At 58.1% G+C, this 19928-nt stretch overlaps 1 protein-coding gene and 2 non-coding genes across 35 annotated transcripts in view; all 3 read right to left on the reverse strand.

Moving 5' to 3' along the window:
• Nucleotides 1–572: 572 nt before the first annotated feature.
• Nucleotides 573–19928, reverse strand: part of PRRC2B (proline rich coiled-coil 2B) — a 90150-nt gene continuing 70794 nt past the window's right edge. For 3 of the 33 annotated variants that reach the window (XM_067040417.1, XM_067040441.1, XM_067040416.1), the window contains 16 exons: nucleotides 19502–19643; nucleotides 17873–17958; nucleotides 17303–17491; nucleotides 16961–17158; nucleotides 16453–16539; nucleotides 15628–15732; nucleotides 15294–15486; nucleotides 14409–14506; nucleotides 13330–13457; nucleotides 12604–12844; nucleotides 9412–9591; nucleotides 8768–8859; nucleotides 8037–8102; nucleotides 6784–6822; nucleotides 6063–6144; nucleotides 573–4815 (listed from right to left, as the gene is read on the reverse strand). In XM_067040417.1, the coding sequence (XP_066896518.1) occupies nucleotides 4681–4815; nucleotides 6063–6144; nucleotides 6784–6822; nucleotides 8037–8102; nucleotides 8768–8859; nucleotides 9412–9591; nucleotides 12604–12844; nucleotides 13330–13457; nucleotides 14409–14506; nucleotides 15294–15486; nucleotides 15628–15732; nucleotides 16453–16539; nucleotides 16961–17158; nucleotides 17303–17491; nucleotides 17873–17958; nucleotides 19502–19643 (2061 nt within the window). In that variant the 3' untranslated portion in view covers nucleotides 573–4680. The other 30 variants (XM_067040423.1, XM_067040422.1, XM_067040420.1 and 27 more) reach the window with 30 other exon arrangements.
• Nucleotides 10191–10276, reverse strand: LOC131762045 (small nucleolar RNA SNORD62). Its single transcript, XR_009337133.1, has one exon. It is a non-coding gene; the product is annotated as a small nucleolar RNA SNORD62 (small nucleolar RNA).
• On the reverse strand, nucleotides 14735–14820 carry LOC131762044 (small nucleolar RNA SNORD62). The gene has a single exon (XR_009337132.1). It is a non-coding gene; the product is annotated as a small nucleolar RNA SNORD62 (small nucleolar RNA).

Genomic DNA, 19928 nt, shown 5'->3' on the forward strand with positions numbered 1-19928 from the left:
GTGGGGTGAGGGAGGGCAGGGGGCAGGCAGTGCTAACGCCCACCCACTGGGACGATGCACCTTGACCTCGGGTTTCACCCCCCTCCTCGCCCTCACACTGCCCTAGGGCACTTCAGCCCAGTCACTCCTATCTTGCATGTAAAAGGAAAGCTCTTCCATCTCTTAAGTCTCTAGTCAAATGACAGTCGAGGGACACACAACCTGACAAAGCATGTTCAGTTTCAGTGGGTTTTGGTTTTTTTTTAACTTTTTTTTTTTTTATTTAAATAAGGAGAATTCTTTCGTATGGAAAGAGCTAGTACAATCACATATTTGAAAGGAGAAACAACAGGTACTGAACCGGAGGGAAGGGTGAAGGGTGAGTGTGCCACCATGGCCTGGTGAATCCACGGTTCCATTTCCCATCCAAGGTAAAAGCTCCCCCAAACAACGTAGAAACAAGCTGCACATTACACCTTTAGCCATCGTCTGCCCTTTCAAATATCTGGTCTACATGAAAAGACACAGAGAGGAAAGGCCAAAATAAGGACAAACGGAAACAACACAACCCTCTCAGGAACAACAACAACAAAAAAACCGAACCCTTTTTACTATGCAAGGCATGAGGTCAAAAGCTTGGGAGTACAGTAACCCCTTTACACAATGGAAGAAAGTCATCCACAGAGAGCCTTAACAGACAGTTCCACTCCGAGGCTTTGTAGCATGCTGAAGACGGGGCCCCGGGGACACTGTACCATCTTGGAGACCACCTAACTGGGACGGAGAAATGGTGAACAGCAGGTTGTAATATCACTAGCCAAACATGCGCTGGTGGTCCCGGTAGAGGGCACGGCTGGGGGACACAGCGTCTGACCCCAACACTGAGCCATTCCTGTCCGGGTGATCTGTTTGTCTTAGGTCCAGTTCACTTTTCAAACAGCAAGAGCCGCCTTTCCGGAAGTCTGCATTTCCCAGTCATCACAGAACAGTCCAAAGTACAAACAAGTAACCCTAGCGTCCTTGGTTGCCGAAGGCCATTTCCAACAGACCTTCTAACCCAGGCTAGCTCTGCAGGAAGGGAAATGGGACAAATGCAGATGTGAGAGGCAACATGCGGCCACTTGGCGGAGGGGAACCACACAGCAGGGACGCGGCTTCAGCAGCTGGCCACACACCGCCTCGGCAGGCCAGTTCTGGGCGTGGCCACGCCCTCGTGTGCACACCCTTGGCCTCCTCGGCCCTTGACCATCAGTCACCAACCTCATCAACCATCCAGAAGGCAGGTCCAGAAGACAGGAGGGCGAGGGCAGAACTGGGGAGAACTGATGCCCGTTATTTAGTGACAAGATGCCCCAATATCCCCCTGGAAGTGGCCGGAATGACCATGGCTTTGGAACTGGACCGGTTTTTCTGAATGTGCAATAGTCGTACTTTAGTTTTCCTCGTGAAGGAACCCAGAGCCAAAAGTGTATGAATTCCAAGTTTGAAAACAATAATAATGTTGATTAAAACGGGGAAGCAAAGAGAACCAGACCAAATAGAGATGCCAAAGAAGTCTTCAGTGGGTGGACAAGGCCACAAGGATACATGAACCCATACTCTCGGATTTTACCCCACTGAGTAATTGATGCTGGACGTGCTGCAGGGTCACTGGTTGCTGAGCAACGGGCTGCACCATCAGTGGGCCAGGGCAAAGCAGCCAGCATGGGAAGGGAGAGTAATTTTAGCAGGCAGAGGCGCAGCGAGAAGACCCTGACACCCCACCCCCACCCCCAGCAGCAGAAAAGGTTAAGTGCTAGTCTCCACCTGTTCCTGCCAAAGGCCCCAGGCATTCTGCCAGAGGCCTCTGCACGGACATGCACTCTGAGGATGGGGATTTGAAGGCAAAATATGACCCTCAGTCCTATTACCTTGAGGTTGGCTCTAAAACCACATGAAAAGAGGAGAGATATTGCACCTTAAGACAACTCTGCACTAAAAACTGCATTTCTCATCAGACCAAGGAAGGGATGGGGGAGTGTTGGTTGGGCCCAAGGCCTGCCCTCTGCCTCCAGAGTCCAACTTAAAATCTGTATCTCAGCAGGGAAAAGAGACCGCAGCTTGGGCACACGAAGGTGGTAAACGCACTGAACTTCACATGCAATTTCCTGGCCTTTCCTGCACAGAATAATTCAGACATTATATATAAATAGAGCAGTGAAACATTTACTTCTTTTTTCACCTAGACCTACAACATCAATACATATAAATAAATTCTAGTGTTTTCTGTTTTTATTGGGGGGTGGGGGTGGGGAAATACAGGGGTAGAGAAAAGGGCTGGAGAACAGGTGACCCTTTCGTTTTTATTTTGTTCTCAAACAGGAAGTACCGTCACTCTGATGGCAGGTTCACCTGAAGGATACATCTTGAGAGTTTGTAACAGCATCCAGGACTGTCCTGTTCAATTTCAAAATGAGAAAGCCTTTTTTTTCCTTTTGACAAACAATGTGCACTGGAATTAGGTGTGAGGGGTCTGGCCGTGTTTCTAAATGTGAGTGTGTGGCCTCTGCAGGGGCGGCAGGAGTGCAGGAGCGGAGAGGAGCTCGGTCAGGGCGGCTGGGTGCGGGGACAGCAGCTAGGCACTCGCAGGGGAAGGGAGACAAGAGCAGGTGAGCCAGTGGGCAGCCCTTCAAGAAGGGCCTTCAGAGTAAAGATTCAGGGGATGAAGGAGAAAAAAAAAAAACAAGCTAGTGAGAAGTAAGGCCTGAGGGTGGAGGCAAGGAGGGGAGTGCTGAACGCTATCGATCAGGCAGTGAAGCATCTTTCAAGGAAACTGGCCTCCCCGGATGACGCCGGGAGGGGCCCTGCACCCTCTGCCAGGAGGCTGTTGTTCCCCCACTTCCTTAAAGCAGTGAAGAGCAACAAGTGACTTCGGCGGTTCCTAAGGCGCTTCCTTCCCCGTGTTCCACACTGGACAGAGCTTAGAACCACTGCCCGAGAGACTGTCACGCACCTTGGCGACACCGCGGGCGGACTCTGTGGGGCACGCCCCCATCGCCGACTGCCCCTTCTCCGAGCCAGGTCTTCCCCGGACCCGCCAGCAACGGCAGGCACGTGGCGGGTTAGTTACTCCCAAGAGCGTGAGCAAAACTTCAAATTTCCCCTCGCCTTTCCTTGGAATGACAGAATTCGGGATGACTTCCTTCTAATTCTTATCTTAAACACGAAAGCCTATAGCATAGAATGCCTCCCACAAAGACTTTGATAAAGGCAGCTCTGCAGACTTACTAGGCTGCCCAGGCTGTTCTAGGAATCACCTTCAGCCCTGCAAGCCATCCTCCCCTTGGACGCTGCTCTGTCCTTGGAGAGACCCACTGCCCAGCTCAGGCCTCTCTGTCCCCACAGCCTGGGTCTGCTGCTGGGAGTGGAGGAAAGGAAGCCCTGCCAGCGGCCTCCCAGAGCTCACGCCTCTGCCGCAGACCCAACCAGACCCCCGTCCAAGCGCTCACTGCCCCGCGGCCGAACTGCACGGTCTCTAGTGACAACCGTCCGCGCGCGTCCGTCACCACAGAGGACGTGCGTGGCTTCCAGCGACGAGCTGTGGGAGAGGTGGAGGGACAGGAGGACCCAGAGAGACAGAGGCAGCTCAGGAAGGACGAGGGGAGCTCGGAGGAGAGGGAGCGCAGGGGAAAACACCAGGCCCCGCAGGTGCTGGAACCCCAGAAGCAGGCACTGATGGGGGCTGGTGCTGTCAGTTCGCACCGTCCAGGCCAAACCGGAAAATGCCAGGCCTTCTATCTCCATGATTCACCTCAGGTGCCCAGCGGTCAGTGTCCCCACCAGTTTTGAAGAGTTCAAGACAGAAATTCTGTGTAATTCTTACGCTAAAAACGTCGTCAGCTTCACTGGGCTGCCCGTTAAGTCCCTGTGGTCATCAGGCCAGGGGCTGGAAGCGACTGGAACGCCAACCCACCTCCCCTCCCTCCCACCACCGCTTCCCAGGCTCAGGAGCGGTGTCTTAAGTCACCGCTTCTTTTTGCAAGTAACCTCAAAGGTTAACCAACCGAGAGAGAGCGAGCAGGAGAGGGCACGTTCCTAAGAGTCATCTCTTAAGGTATCGCAGTGATGTATCAAATGAAACAGGAGAGAGGTTAAAAGGAAACTACCGGAACAGAAGAGGGGTCAGGGAGAAGATGGCAAAGAACATATAAAAGTCCAGCTCTTACAGACGAAGCTTGTGTTTTTCTTTTCCTTTCTCTTTTGTAAAAACCTTTAGCTGCTTTTTAGAACAAAAAGCCTCAACTGAAACGGCCCTGCTGCCAGACCACTGTGCCCGGGGACGGAAGGCGGGGAGGGAAGGAAGCTCGGCGGAGGGCGGGTGGAGGGCGCCGTGGCCACCAGGAGCAGGATGAGGAGGGGAGGGCGGGGTTCATCTGCACGGCATGACGGCTCGGTCACTCCACGGTCGTGGCGGAAAGGAGGCGGGAATGGAGTCATTTGCTTTTTTGTTTGTTTCGTATTAAAGCCAAGCAGGTCAATGCCACAGATCCACGGGTGCAAGCTGGTTGGACAACGGAGCTTTCAGGAGTGGAGGAGAGCAGGGAGATCTCGCAGTCCGGGCCGGGTCGGTGGACGGTGGATCCATCTGGGAGACTCCCGAGCGTCCGGTGGCAGCGGGGTCGAGGGGCGGCAGTCCTTCCGGGCAGGCCAGGCCCAGAATCTTCAGGCCTTGCTCTCCTCCACCTTCACTGCCCGGGGCTTGATCGCTCCAGTTCGCTTCATCTGGGGAGAGGCTGAGGGGGCCTCCTGCAGCTTCACGGCTCCCAGGCTGGGCTTTTCATCCACTCGTTGTTTTGCCTTTGGACAGACGGATGGGGAACAAAGGACGTTACCCTTATGCAGACACACCTGCCAGGATCCGCGGTCCCACCACCCGCTTCCCGCTCCTGAGTCAGAGGAAAGCCACCCTAAGAAGCCCATCCGTCGGTCGAAGGACCAAACTCATTAGTGACTGTCCTGGGAAGGACGCTGGCACGAGGCTGCCCTGGTCCCTCCCACGGGCGCCGAGTGCAGTGATTCGGAGCGGCGGGAGGACCCCGGGTTCTCCAGGAAGCATTCTGCACTGCCCAGGGGCCTCTGCACGCGGCACACCCAAGGCCGCTTGGAGGGACCTTCTCACATCAGTGCACCCCACGCCCCTCAGAGCTCCCGACTGTGCTGAGGGGGCGCGGGGCCTCTCGCCCAACTTGGTCTCCCAGATCTTCCACCCTCCCCGACTCCCACGGTGTGGAAACCTTTCCCCAAGCCCCTAGTTTGACCTCCAGAGTCGCAGTCAGGGTCCCGTTACTCTGCAGCTCTGCACAGTGAGGTGTGTCGCAGAGTGAACAGCCTGCCTTCGGCCCCTCATACAGTGGGGGGAGCTCTGAAGAAAGCTCTAGAAGCTCAGCCCAAGCAACTCCAAGAGCGACCCTCGGGGAACCAAGTTAGGAGACGTGAAGTGAACAATCAAGCTTCCACCTCCACCATCCAGGAGTGCTGTTTTACTAACATCCCCCGCCTGACGTGTCTGAGCTCTGCAGCCTGGTCACATTTTAGAGGAGTGAAGAGAATCACACTGAAGGCAAAGACGCCGAGAGATCCGTCTCATTATAAAACGGGGAAACGTCATTCCGTCTGGATCCCACCCGGCCAAGACGAGGACAAGACACAGCACTTACGAGGCCAGCACGCACAGGCACACACGCCAGGCACGCACGCACACCCCTGGCTTCTAGAGCTGACCCACGGGCCTAAGCGGGTCCCAGAACCTTCACAGCCCAACGGCTGTGGAGGGAGAGTCCACCTTCCAGCATTACCTCCTCAGAGGAACCCGCACCCTCCCTTCTCTGCGGACAAGGAAGGACCCAGACGCCCGTCAAGAGGAGAAGTGCCTTCTCCAGGGGGGGGGACTCGGGCTCCCCGGCTCCCACGCCACGCTCTAAGCGCCAGGGCACGTCTCTCTTTCTAAGAGGAGCACGCAAACGGCTGGACAGTCCCTCCTCTTTTGGCACTTGGAGACGGGCCTAAGCGTCCGGGGCTGGAGGGGCTGGAAAGCCATCTTCTACCTGTTGAACGTAGTGTCCCTGCACAGAGCCCATGTTAACTGCTGATCCAGAGGGCTTCCCACTGGGGCTAGCAGAGCTAGGCCTGAAAAAACCAAAGGAGGGGGTGAGAACACATGTGTCACCACGGAAACGGAGTCAAGCCTCCAACAGAGGAAACAGACCCAGACAGCCAGAGCGCAGGGGGCAAGGGTGTCACCACTGGGCCCTGGCACCTCCAACCCAGCTCACGGGGACACACCTGAGGGGCAGAGGCCAGGTCCCCACCACGGGCAGACACTGACCGGTCAAGATGACAGACGGACACCAACCGTCTCTCAGGTTTGGAGGGTCTAGACCGACGTGATGCTCCAGACAAAAGGTCTATTAACCTGACACGTGAGGGAATTCCCTGGCGGTCCAGTGGTTACAACTTGGTGCTTTTACTGCCGTGGACCCAGGTTCAATCCCTGGTAGGGGAACTAAGATCCCGCAAGCCGTGTGGCACAGCAAAAAAAAAAAAAAAAAAAAAAAAAAAATTAAAAAAGAAACAAAAATGAACTTAAACTCCAACAGGAGTTTAGACTTAAAAAAAAAAAAAAAAAGGGAATTTCCTAGCGGTCCAGAGGTTAGGTCTTGGCACTTCCACTGCAGGGGCCTAGGTTCAATCCCTGGTTCGGGAACTAAGATCCTGCAAGCCACACAGCGCAGCCAAAAAAAACCCCGAACAAACAAACCAACCAACCTGATACGTGCGTTATGCTGAGTATCTTTCCAGTCTTCGCTTGTGGGGTGGAGGGTAGGGGTGGCAGAGAGAGAAACCAAAAGTGACAAAAGTGTAGAACATCTTTCTAATGTGTTCCACTGACCAGACAACTAGCTCCCAGGGATGTTAATCAGGTGCTATGTGGAAACAAGATTCTGGGGTCAAAAATCGGTAAGTAGTTATGTGTGCAAAGTTCTGTAGGACGTTCACCTGAGGGCCAGGGGGCTGCTCAGGCCCGCTGAGGTGCACCCCGACTCCCCAACAAGCCCTCTTGGGCATGCACGCACCCCAAGTATCTGACCAGGGAACGCTTTTCTAACAGGGCCTGCCTCAGAAGCCCTGTTGCCAGAAAAGTTAGGCGACACTGCACTGTAAAAATATACCAATTTCCCCAACCCCACTAAGACACCAACTATACACAGGCTACTAATTAAGGCTTGTATTTTGTAACTATTCTCCGAAGAATAAAGCTGCTGCTGCCATTCCTACAGTGAACGGACACAGGCGACTCTTGTTATGTGAGCGTCCCTTTCTGGATTTGCCTCTGAGGAAGGCTCTGCAGCCAGATGAGGCTAAAACCTGCCTGGGGCAGCAGGGGAACGACAGCCTCTCTTTATGCTTGAAGCTTCCTTTTTCCTTGCAAATCACACTCATTGTTTGGCGCTGCTGTCCGTGTATATTGTTCTTACAGGTCTGTTATTTTGGCCTATGTGAAAAATATGGTTGGAAAGCAAAACAAAAGTGAAGTCAAGACAAGAAGAGTGCAGCTAAGAACAGGAAAGATGATGACACGGGGGAAAATTCACAGAAAGCCCTCTCTCGGGAAATGCGGCTGGAGGACGGACCGACATGACCACGGAAGAGGACGCGGCCTCAACACTCTGAGCGTGTGATGGGGCAGCGCGGGCGGGCGGGCGGCCATGCGGGCGACCTTGCCCTCGGCCACGCCGGCAGCCTCGCGCAGGGCGCCGCGGGCCACGCACACCTGTTTCTCTCGTGTGCGGACAGGAGGAATCTCCAGGAATCTCCCCCACGTAACAAGAGTCGACTGTGCCAGCCCCCGGGCCGGGCGCCACGTGCTGCCGCCCCAGCCGCGCGCTTCTCCGCGCTTCTCCCCCACGCAGCGGCGCGGGTGAGGGCGCCGTCAGAAGCAGACGTTCCCCGACTGTCTAACACGCTAAGTGCTGCTGACCCTTGAGCATCACGGGTTGGAACTGCATGGGTCCACTTACACGTGGGTTTTTGTCAGTAAGCACGTACTACACGATCTGCAGTTGGTCGAGTCCTCGGATGTGGAACTGTGGACACGAAGGGCTAAATGTAAAGTTATACTCGAATTTTCAACTGCATGGAGGGTCAGCGCCCCTAACCCCTGCGTTGTTCAAGGGTCAACTGTAACTCAACATCATGACTGATACAAAGCCAACCTCCCCCCCCCACAACCCGAATCCAGCCAAGGGACCCGGGACAGTTACTGGAGGCGGAGACAGATCCCGAGAAGGCAAAGAAGGTGCAGCTCTCGCCCTACGAGCCCAGCAGCAGCAAGCCCTGGTGGGGTCACAAGGCCACTCAAGGAACATGCGGCCCCAGGAAAGGAAACCCCGCCCCGCCCCGCCTCCAGGGTATCTGCTCTCTCTGCTAGTGCATCTTTTTAAAGAAATCTGGTGAGAAAGCTGTTAGTAGCCAGGGTCTGTCCTGACGCTATTATAACATTAGCCTTTCTTTTCCCTGCCTTTCCAGAAAGTTCTCCCATACCAGAACATTTTATGATGATGATTAAAAGCAAAACCACGCCCCAGAGTTCCTGAGTCTCCTGTGTCCCAGCACTGGAACTTCACGGTGACACACAGGCTGACAAAGGCGACCCAGCCTCAGTGCCCTCGCGCTGCTCTCCCTGGGCCTGCGATTGATTCCACAGCGAGGGCTCGGCTGTGAGCATCCGACCCCCAGGGCGTCTCTTTACCTGTAGGTCTGCGGTGATGGCATGGAGCCTCCTGAAGAAACATTCTGTTTACTGTCGGCAAAGTGGAAGCCCTTCATCTCCATCTGAGAGGACTGAAGCAAGGGGCTGTCACTGGAGCGCCCTGGGGACAGCTGCCCCCGCCACCAAGCACCCTGGGCAGAGGCAGTGGGGGCCACGAGGGCTTCAGGACAGAGAGGCATCTCGTCAAGGAGCGTGCACGCCTGGCCTTCCAGTGCAGGCTGGAGGCAGGAACGACCACACGTGTTTGTTCCCTTTGCGCGGGCGGGGAGGGCAGACCGCGCCACCCCTGAGCACGGACTGCGGTGAACGTGCCCTCTGCCCCGGGAGCTGGCAAGGACTTCGGCCCCCCCCAGACCTCAGCCGCAGGCACCCTCCCTCCCTGCCCTGCTCACCCAGGCCTGTTCACGTCGCTAGTAGCACGTGACCAGGGCTTCCCGCCACGGGACTGAGAGGGCTCGGCAACGAGTGGGCCAGCAGTGGTCGGGCGAGGCCCGGAGCCTGCGTCCCAGGCCACCAGCACTCTCCCCTGCAAGAGGGGTTCCTGACTGGCCAGAAAGGGTCCCCGAGACGGGGGCCCCACCCCACCCCACCCCAGGGCCACAGCAAGACGGAGTCATCCTCACCTCTCTGCTGGTGTTAAGGACCGAAGGCTGGGACCCGGGTGGGAGCATTCTTCGGGGGGCCCCGACAGAGAGGCTCTGCCCCTGTGGCAGCTGGATGGACTGCGGCAGGAGCAGGGGCTGCTGCCCAGAGCCGTACCGAGGCAGAGGCAGCTGGGAGCCAGGCAGCGGCATCGTCAGCTGCTGGACGACAGGGACAGTCAGGGGGAGGAAGCCACAAACCGCCGTGTACACACGCATCCGAGAGCAACCGCGCGGCACACTTCACGTTCTCGTTGCAGATAAAAGGAAGCAAGGCCTTCACACAGTAGGACAGATTCTGGATAGAACACAGCAGAGATCACCCTAGACTTCATACTCTCAGTGGTAGGGAACAAGCCTCAGGTGGTGAGAAAATAACTCGGACGGCTAGAAAATAAGCAGGACAGCTACGGGTGTCAAGTGCAGAAGGCGGGCGGCAAACACCGTGTGCGTGTTGGGGGGCAGGGGGCAAGGTCAGGAAGGTGTAGAAGCCTTCTCAGGAAGCAGTGTCCAAGCGAGTCCCAAAAGATGGGAGCTGGACAGGAGGGGTATCCTTGTGCCCCTTTTTGCAGCACAAAAAGGCCAGACGACTTCATGCTCTGCCTCCAAAGATGACAGAAAACAACTGGGGTCTGGGGTTTAGGGCTCCTGCAGTCTCGGAGCCTTCTGAAGCCTGTTATCCTGAAGCCCAGAACGAGGTGCGAGAAGGGAAGGAGGTGGGCCAGGAGACCCTCGGGACGGGGCGGGTGGGCCCCCTGTGGTCTCTCGGTCACCTTCCTCTTCATCTCCCTGCTACTGAGTCCACAGCGGAGGGTCAGAAGGACCTACTGGAATTGCATCACTGAGACGTGGGGCAGCCAGACCTCAAGGCCCGGGCCCCTCCTTGTGCACAGCTGGGTGCGGGAAGAAGGTTAAGGACGGCAGGCACAGCGCTTCTGGAGCGCTGGCTCGGGGTACGGTGTGTGAGCTGACGTGAGTCTTATTAAAGAGGCGCCCTGGGCTTCCCTGGTGGCGCAGTGGTTGAGAATCCGCCTGCCGATGCAGGGGACGCGGGTTCGTGCCCCGGTCAGGGAAGATCCCACATGCCGCGGAGCGGCTGTGGCCCTTGAGCCATGGCCGCTGCGCCTGTGCGTCGGGTGGGCCCCGTGAGCCATGGCCGCCGAGCCTGTGCGTCCGGAGCCTGCGCTCCGCAGCGGAAGAGGCCACAACAGTGAGAGGCCCGCGTACCGCACACACAAAAAAAGAGGCGCCCTGGCTGCTGTACTGAGAACAAACTGGCAGCCGAGAGCAGGAGCTGGGCAGGGGGTGGGTGGAGGAGAAGAAAAAAGGGCCAGACTCTGAATACTTTTCAAAGGCAGGGCTGACGGGAGGAGAGGAATCAGCAGGTGCGTGGCAGAAGCAGGGATCCAGGGATGCCCCATGCCGGACAGGAGCAGAGACGGTGGGCAGCCCACCGGGTCTGAGTTCAGGTCCAGGAGACAGAAATTCGGGAGAACTGGGAAGCGTTAGATTTGGGTGAGGCTTAGAGCCACAGGTCTAGAAAGAGGCCCGAAGACGGAGCCCAGAAGGCACAGCAACTTACTGCCTGGGGAGGCAAGGGGGAAACAGCAAAGGAGACCGGGAGGAGGCCTCAGGGAGGTGGAAGAAAAACCAGGAGCAGTGTCCTCGGAACCCAGAGAGCGGGATTCGGGGGAAGGAGTGACCACTGGGTCAAATGCTACTGATGGGTCAGCAGGAAGAGGATGAAGAACCGTCAGGTTCAGTAACGTGGAATCTACCAGTGTCCCTAAAGAAGCGTTTTGTTTCTTAAAAAAACAAGGAAAGACCGGGCCGCCTGGGGGTGTGGTGGAAGGGACCCTCACAGCCGGAGGGCAGCAGCCCCTCTAAGTGCTGATGGCGGGAAGAGGACGCTAGCTGGAGCAGCTCCCAGGTGGGTGGAGAGGATGGGCTGCCCGCTCTCACCCCAGGGCCCCTCGCAGGCTCGGAGACGTGGCGCTGGGAGCTTGCAGGTGTTCTCTTTTCCTTGTTACGACTCATTTCTTTGGCGACTCAGGATGCAAAATCACGGTGGGGGAGAAGGCAATTAGAAGGGTGGGAAGGTGCCCAAACGTTGGCTTTCCAGAGGGCGGCCGTATTTAACCCGAATCCAGTCTGACGGGGTCGGTTTCCCTCCAGTCTCAGGAAGCTGGGCAGAGGCGGGCCAGGGTTTAACCCAGGTGAGCACAGGGAGGGAGAGCACAGGTGGGGCAGAGCTGCATGCAAATGACAAGGAGCGGGGGACTCCCCTGGCGGTCCAGTGGTTAGGACTCCACGCTTCCAATGCAGGGGGCACGGGTTCGATCCCTGGTCGGGGAACTAAGATCCTGCGTGCCACGGCACGGTCAAAAAACAAAAAGGACAAGGAGGGTGTCTGGGGCTCTGCTGAAGGGGGCGGGGGGCAGGGATGGGGGAGGGAGAATTAAAAGGTGGTTGGACGTGGGTCACTAGAGGGAGGGAGGGAGGGAGAAAAGTCAGAGGTGGTGACCAGGTAGGCCCCTTAAGCCCAGGACGACTGGAGAGGTACAGCTAGTGGCAGTGACCAGTCCAGACTGGAGGCAAGCAGGCACTGGCGGTGAGGCTGTGGAACCGGGGGCAGAGACCCGGGGGTGAGGGGTCACCTACAGAGACACCAAAACCCCTGAGAACTACAACGGGAGACGTGCTGGAGGCGGAGCCACGGGCCAAAGGAGGGGAGTGACCCGCAGAACCGTCTAATGCGCCCCCGAGTCGGGGGGGAGGAGGATGTGGAACCAGACACGGGTCCAGCAACGTGGCGTTCGCAGCACACAGGGGCCAGTGGGGGCAGAGCCTACGCGGTGGGCTCCAAAGCCAGCGTGTGAGGAGCCGGCGGGGAGAGTGGCCTCGAAGCACGCGTGCACGCAGAGGAGACGCGCAGCCGCCCCCAAGGCCGCCGCAGGAGAGGGCAGAGGCCGCGGGAGAAGCAGCGCCCTCGCTCTCGGGGAAAGCCACGTCCCGGGACTGCTCCACAGGAGGTGGGGCAGCTGGCCCTGGTCTGGCAGCGGCTACAAGCAGCACGTACGTCAGCGGCACCACGAGGCAGATGCAAGGGAAAGCGATCGGGAGGAAGAGAGACCTAGTGTTCTGAGGTGAGGTGGGCGGGAGTGAATTCCTGACCTGCGGGAGCTGGGAGTCCAACATCTGGGAGGCGCCGAGCCCAGCGGCCGGGCCGAGCTGGCCCTCGTAGACCAGGGCTTGGTTTCCACTCATGGGCTGGTAGGGGGAGCCAGACTGGGGCTTCACCATCTCCAAGGGCTGCATGCCTGGGAACGCCGAGTAGGGGGGCTTCAAGGCTGTGCCTCCAGAGAGGATCATGGTGCTGGGCGGTGACAGGCTGGGGTGCATGTACACCTGAGATCTGCAAAAGCCAGAGAGGCGGTCGGGGCGGGCGCGCGACGGCACCAGCTGACCCCACACGTGGGCACGGCTCAGGATCCCCCCAGTGCTTTTGCTCCAACACGGGCTGCCGGCTCAGCCCCCAGGGCTTCTGACTCAGAAGGTCTGGGATGGGCCCTGAGGACCTGCACTTAAACAAGCTCCTAGACGGTGCTGCTGGTCTAGGGACCACGGTCTGAGCATCGCTGGATTAAACAGACAGCACAGAACAGGAGACACCGAAAGAGTGGGCCAGAGGCAGCAAGGTGCGAGGTGGGAGGGCAGGGAGGGGCCGGAGGACACAGAGAGAAAAGACAAGGCCGGGCCACACCTCTCCCACAGCACCCTCACACCCGCCCCAAAGCGGGGGAGTGCAGAGCAGCAGCCAGCAAAGGGGAAAGGCCCACAGGCTGGGAAGGTGGAAACCCCTGTTGCGAGCTGCCAGCCCCCCAAGCCCTGGCATCTCACCTGAAGGGCTGTAAGGAGCTGAAGATCTCCTGAGACTGGGAGACGGGGAGCCCGCCCCTCAGTCCGAGCTGGGCTTGAGCTTGCAGAGACGTGTGAAGGGAAATTGGGATCTGCTGGGCAGCGGCAGCCTGTGGACGGGGAGCCAAGGCCATCACCGACGTGGCCCTCCAGGCTGGCGATCACCCCCGCCTCCCACCCCCGCCCGCCCTTCTCCATGGGCAGCCAACACCGCCCACAATGCAAACTCGTGTCCTGCCTGTGCTTACTTCACTCTTGGGAGAAAGCAGAAAACTGGCGGCAATCCCAAACCAGGGCACATCCCTATACTGGATTTTGCACAGTGGTGGGAACACTAGCTACACGTTATCAACAGAGGTGGGTTTCAGAAACACAACGGTGGATGGAAAATGTGCGTGAAGAAGAACACGTGCCGTACGATCCAGTTCCACGAAGAGCAGGATCTTGCAAAAACCAAACAACGCTTAATACTTAAGAATATGTCATGAATAGAGATCAGGACAGGCCAAGTCCTCTGTCCCCAAAACAGCACTTCATCCTGGTCTGTGCGGGCACACGGGTCGGTGGGGCTGCAGGACGATTAGGAAGGCCCAGCAGCAGCTTCAGGAGGAAGACTTCCAAAAAGCATCCCCTCGCGGCACAGAAAGTATGCCAATTCTGCATAAAAACAAACACCTGCTCGCTTCTACAACTACCTCTTTCTAACGCATCCATGCCTGGGAGTCTAGGCCTTTCTTCTCTTCATCAGAAGGATACCTGATCACCAAAGAGAATTCCGTTTCAGTGAATTCCCCAGCTAGGGCACCAGAGAGCTTCAAGAAGGGAAAACTAAGCAGAGTCTGGAGCGCTCAGCTCCACTCCTCCTCCCTGTCTCTCGTGTACGCATCCAATAAATACTGACTGGCTGCCATACGTGCCAGGCACTGAGCATTAACGTGAGGGGTACAAAAAATGAGACACACCACGAACAAATAAGTGAAGAAGGTAATTACGCCGTGTGCTGCACCCCTTCCCGCCCCCCCCGCCGCCCCCCGCGGGACCACCTGGCTCGCGATCCTCACCTGTTGGTAACTCTGCTGCTGAGGTATCGTCTGAGGAACCAGCCGGGGTTGACTTGCAAACACATGGCCATCCAGGTAGAGAGGTGGCAGGTGGTTGCCTGGAAACAGAATCCGAGGGGGTGAAACAGGACCAAGGCTCACTGTTCCAGAAGGTGCTGGGAATCAGTGGGAGGAGGGGGTGTGTGCCCAGCCGACCCTGTGCTCCTGCACGGCCCAGGGCCCCGGAAGAGGGGCTGGCTGCAGCCTGCCTTTCCCACCTCACCCATTCACCCACTGCCCTGCACACGCGGGCCAGGGGCGTTCGTCATAAAGGAAGGCTGCCGTGGTCTCTCAGTCACCTTCCTCTTCATCTCCCTGCTATTGAGTCCACAGTGGAGGATCAGAAGGATCTATTGGAATCGCATCACTGAGACGTGGGGCAGCCAGGCCTCAAAATCCCCACAGGCTCCCCTGGGGCACCAACATAGTGACGAGGACGGCGACAGGACGAAACTGGGCTCGGCTGATACAAAGCACTTCCCAGACGCGAGCTCGTCTCACTGGCGTGGCGACCCCACCCAGGGCCGCCATCACCCTGTGTCATGTCACGGAGGAGGGGGCGCAGCTCAGAGAGCTGCTCGTGCGGCACCGTAGGACCCAAAGCCAAGTCTCTGATCAGTCCCCTCTCCGGGAGGTGGAAGAGCCTCACCAAAGTCGCACGGTCCTGCTTCCCAGTCTAGGAAGCAGGTGACCTGAGCACGTGGGAAGCTACGACCCCCAGCCTAGAACGCGCCCCCCTCTACACACGCCTGAAGTCAAGGCAGGGGTGGTACTCGGGGCTGCGAATCCAGCTTCTCTCTCGAGTGAATGGAGAAGACTCCCTGAGCTGGCTTGCGGGGGAGATACCTGGAAGAGACGCAGAAGGTGCGACCGAGGCCACGGGCATGGGGGGCATGGAGACCCCACCGAAGGAGCTGTAGCTGACCCCGCTGGAGGCTCCCCCGGAGGACGGGGGCTGCAGGCCCGAGCCAGTGCCTCCTGGAGAGCTCTGCTCCGGCAAACCGGGCGAGTTTTCCCAAGCCTTGCGCGCAGACTCCATCTTCAGAAGCAAGGAGGCGGGGGAGACGAAAATTACCGTCTGGGAGGCAGTGGCGGCACAAGTTAAGCCCGGGGGGGGGGGGGGGGCCCGCTCCCACCCCTTCACAAGCCAAGGCACCGGCTTGCTGGGGGCCAGCATTACCTTCAGAGTGAGGTCGGCGGTGGGGAAGGACATCTGGGAGAGGCCAACAGCCCTCTGGGTGTGGTGGCCGCGCCGGAGGATGGGAATACTCTGTGTCAGCCCAGCCTGAAGGGGAAGGAGACCGCGGAGCGCTGACAGGCCCAGAGGAAGCGAGACGACGTGTCCAAACACGCCTTCCGTTTTGGCCGTGTGCACTCGAGACCCCTCCAGATAGCTGCCGCCACGGATCCTCTCGAAAGAAGGCCGTGGAGAGCCACCCTCACCCCCGCCCACCGAGCCCACCATCAGGGCCGCCGTGTTTCGGCAACATAAACACGGCTGGCTGCCGGCACGCAGACACCACTACGTGGCATGGAGATACCAGGTCCTGTCTCAACCCCCTCCCCCAAAACTGTGAAATAGAGGTCCCGGTAACACATGTTCAGAAACGCAACCGCTCGGCCCTCCTCCTGCGGTGCCACCCCAGTGCCCACAGCGCGATACAGGGATTCTGGGAAAGCGCAGAGTAAAGAGACCTGTTTAGCGCAGCATTCTCACACGTGTGCGACCACAGAACCTGGGAAGTTTTAAATCACAAAGTACCAAATAAACCAGACCGCAGGAGTTCCACGATCCTATTTTAAGTTCACAAAACCAGAGTGTGGAACGAGTTGCTCAAGGACGTGTAACAGCTAGAGACAGCATCAGGACTCAAGCCACGTCCGCCCGACCCCAGAGCCATGGCTGGTTCGCCCCCTCTGGTTCCGGAACACCTCACGAGGCTCTTTTTGCCCAGGGCCTGCTGGCATGGGGACGACAGAGCTGGAGGTGGAAGCGCAGACTTACGTTGCTGGCCAACGCGTCCTGAAGTTTGACCACTGGACTCCCCGCGGGACCGGAGGCAGCGGCGGGCTGCAAGCTGAAATCAGAGTCCTGGAGACAAGGGAACGAAGCCCACGGAAATCAGCAGGGCTCACCTTCTGTCAGACCCACGCTAGTTTGATCCACGGCCTCGGCAACTCAGAAACCCACTAAGCAGCATTCAGCACAGGAGCAAGAAGGCCAGACGTTTCCCGACGGCCCCCGAGAAAGGAGGCCACCCCCTTCTCTCTGCCCGGCTCCCTGCTCGGCCTGAGAACCTGCCTAGTGTCAGCAGGCAGACCGAGAAAGCAGCTCACAGCACCCCTTCACCTGCCAAGCCACCCGCCACGCTCCCCTGGAGCAATGCCCAGGGCCCATGTCCCCGCTCCTTCTAGGAGCCCGCCCTAAGCTCCCCACTTCCTCCCCAAGCAGCAAAGGTGCGGGGGTGGGGGGGGTGGGGCCACAGGTAGAAGAGAACCAATCACAGCCTCACCTTTGGATTGACTCCAAATTCGATGGGGGGCACCGGCAGCACAGAGTCCACGTGAATCTCCACCCCGTTAACAGGGGGGACCACAGCCCCTTGCAGCCGCTCAGCCCCCTCGGAGCCCTTTCTGTTTTTCAGAGACCGCTCATTGCCAATGGGTCCTGGTCTGTGCTCCTTGCTCTGTCCCGAGCCTTGCTCGGAATCCTTGATGGAAAAGCAGAGAGGCTGAGACGCACAGCCTGGAACGCCCCTGATCTCCAGCTTCCAAGGGACCGGGAGTCGGGGAAGAAGACAGAAGGTACCAGCCCTTCCGCCCAGCCCGGCCGGAGAGCCAGACCCCCAGGTTACCTTCGGCTCCGACTGCTTCCGCGTCTGCTCCTTGTGGCCGTCGGCCTTGGGCTCCAGGCCGGGCCCGCTCACCTCCTCGGGTTTCAGAGTGCCGTACGGGGAGCTGCGCTGCGAGGAGGTCGCCGAGGACTCCCGCGACTCGGCGCTCAGGTCAACGCCACTGTCTCCCTGACTGCTCTTAAAGCCCTGCTGTGCAGGACACAGAAGGGTCAGAGCCCATCCCCTCTCCACCTGCCTGCAGAGTGAGACTGGGCGGCTCGACACGTCTCCCGGCCCAAGCCCGTAGTCACAGGCACGCGTGGGCCCTGGACGGAGACCACCAACCCGCTGCGCTTGTGACCACCGCCAGGATGCCGAGGAGGGGCCCTCACGCCGCCTACCCAGGGCGGGCGCTCCCTGGCCATCCCCGTTCTTCCTCCCTCCCACACAGGCCCCCCCCACAGATCCGAAAGCAAGACTGGAGACCAGTGACGGACGAGCCAGGCTCACTGCCCGGCCAGGGAGAGCACGGGCGGGCCTCTGGGACGGCAGCGGACATGAGCGCACGCCTGGCGCCCGGCGGCCACTCACCTCGGCAGAGCCGGGCTCGGTGCCGACAAAGGCAGTGGCGGCTTTGGCCCAGGAGTCGCTGGTCGAGGCCTGAATGGGGAGGGCTGCTAGGGAGGAAGACAGAGAGTCAGGACGTCGAAGAGGAACAGCCAAGCCAGAAAAACAAGCACAGGCGCAGCTCACACAAACCCAAGTCTCTGAACCGCCCCCGCTCCCAACCGCAATCGACCCATTAGCGAAAGAGGAGCTGGTCTGATACCTTCACCCGACTTTCCAACATCCCCAGGCTCTCCATAAACGTGCTTCCTGTGATTTCACTGACAATGTGCTCTACTAAACACACCAGCAACTTTTCACTAACACCGATTAGAATGCTCTATCACTACCTCTGCTGAGGTGAAGCTTTTTGCACGTAAACCATTTATTTCTACAAGCTGGCACCTCTACAAGTCTCTGAAAAATCGAAGCTGATGTTCCTCAGCTTTTGTTAGCTCACAGACCACCCTGAGAACCCAACTGAAGCCATGGACCTTGCGTGTGCACAGGAAATCTCACATGCTCTTTTTAAGATCCGGGGCCCTCTGAAGTCACCCACAGACCCCTGCCTGGTCCGAGCAGCCGGTGAGATGCTGCAGGATCCTGGAGGGAGAAGCGCGGCTCCGCGGTTCGCCCACTCCGCTTGACCAACATGGCGGGCAAGTATTTTTGGACATTTCTACCGTGACACCCACCACTCTCACACCCAAACTGAGTGATCAAAATTTTATTAAAAATTATCGTACTTTCAATCAGTTGACTATTTCCCAATGTTATTTTGTTATTTTGTTATTTTCCAACCTTGCTTGGAACCAAGGTTTTAACCAGAAACATGAAGATTGGCCATGAGGTAAAACTGAAAGAATCAGGTCCAGAACCTAGGCTCTTTGTTTGTCACATGGCTCTGGGGTTGTCACTTCACTCTGGAAGCCTCGGCTGCTTGGAATAAAAGAGCTGGAAATGGATGACTTCTCCAAGCTCCCCCTGTATACCCTGCAGGGCCCTGCCGAAAGCCGGCGTTCAAGAAGAATCTGCTCAATTAAAATGGTTTTGTATTTTAAAATGAAAAATTACCAGAAAAATAGCCCCGGGTAAGAAATGTTTTCAGGGAAACAAATTTTCTAAAAGGTAAGGGCCACCCTAGTCTGGTTCAAGCCTAAGACAGCATTTGGGGGAGGAGCGGACAGAAAGTTCCTTCTGCTAAGAGCACACAGCACAGCCGGGAAGGCTTCCGGACCCCTGTTCTCCTGAGCAGTCGCCTGCTGCTCTTCCTCAAGGGGGGAAGAAAGGACACCCGCTGGGGGCAGAGTCAAGCCAACTCCCCGAGTGACCTCAGCTGGGCGGGGGTGGGGGCCATCCTTTCCCATCTCTGGGTGCGGAATGCTTTCCTCTCCACCAAATTCCAGGCAGGGAAGACCTGACGTCTGTTCGGAGGCTGCAGCAGCACGTGGTGCTACGATGGCACCCGACGCCCTGACTCAGCAGAGGGAGCCAGCAAACAGGCAACGCGCCGCCTGTGCTCACGGCCCCAAAGCGGGGTGCTCTCCAGTAAGAGGCCCCGAGCCCGTGAGGCGGCCGTGGGCCGAGCAGCGGAGCCCGACCCCGAGCTCTCACCCTGGCTGCTGCTCTCCCAGATCTCGGTGCCCAGGCTACTGCCAGGCACAGCTCCATCACCCTGCTCCAGGCACAGGGGGTTCTGCTTTTTCGCAAACCGAGGAGGAATACGAGAGGAAAGACTTCGGCCTTTGACAGGTACCTAAGGAGAAAAAAAGGCAGGGATGCAGCCCGGCCTGGACCTCAGACATGAAGGATAACACGCTCTCCCCAGGAAGACTATGCCAGGCACCAGAACCACCCCGCCCGGAAACTGCTCCAGTGACTCGTCAGCCAGGACCTCAGGCACGTGGGAACTGCAGTGCCGACCAAAACGCCCCCGGAAGCCACCAGTGGGCCGTGACCTGGGACGGCGGGGCGAGTGAGCAGTGCCCGGCCCCGACTCCGTCTCGAGTACAGAGTTGCCGACCCTCGTGACTGCCAGGGT

The sequence above is a fragment of the Kogia breviceps genome, chromosome 8 (genome assembly GCF_026419965.1).
Source record: "Kogia breviceps isolate mKogBre1 chromosome 8, mKogBre1 haplotype 1, whole genome shotgun sequence".
Classification (NCBI taxonomy): domain Eukaryota; kingdom Metazoa; phylum Chordata; class Mammalia; order Artiodactyla; family Physeteridae; genus Kogia; species Kogia breviceps.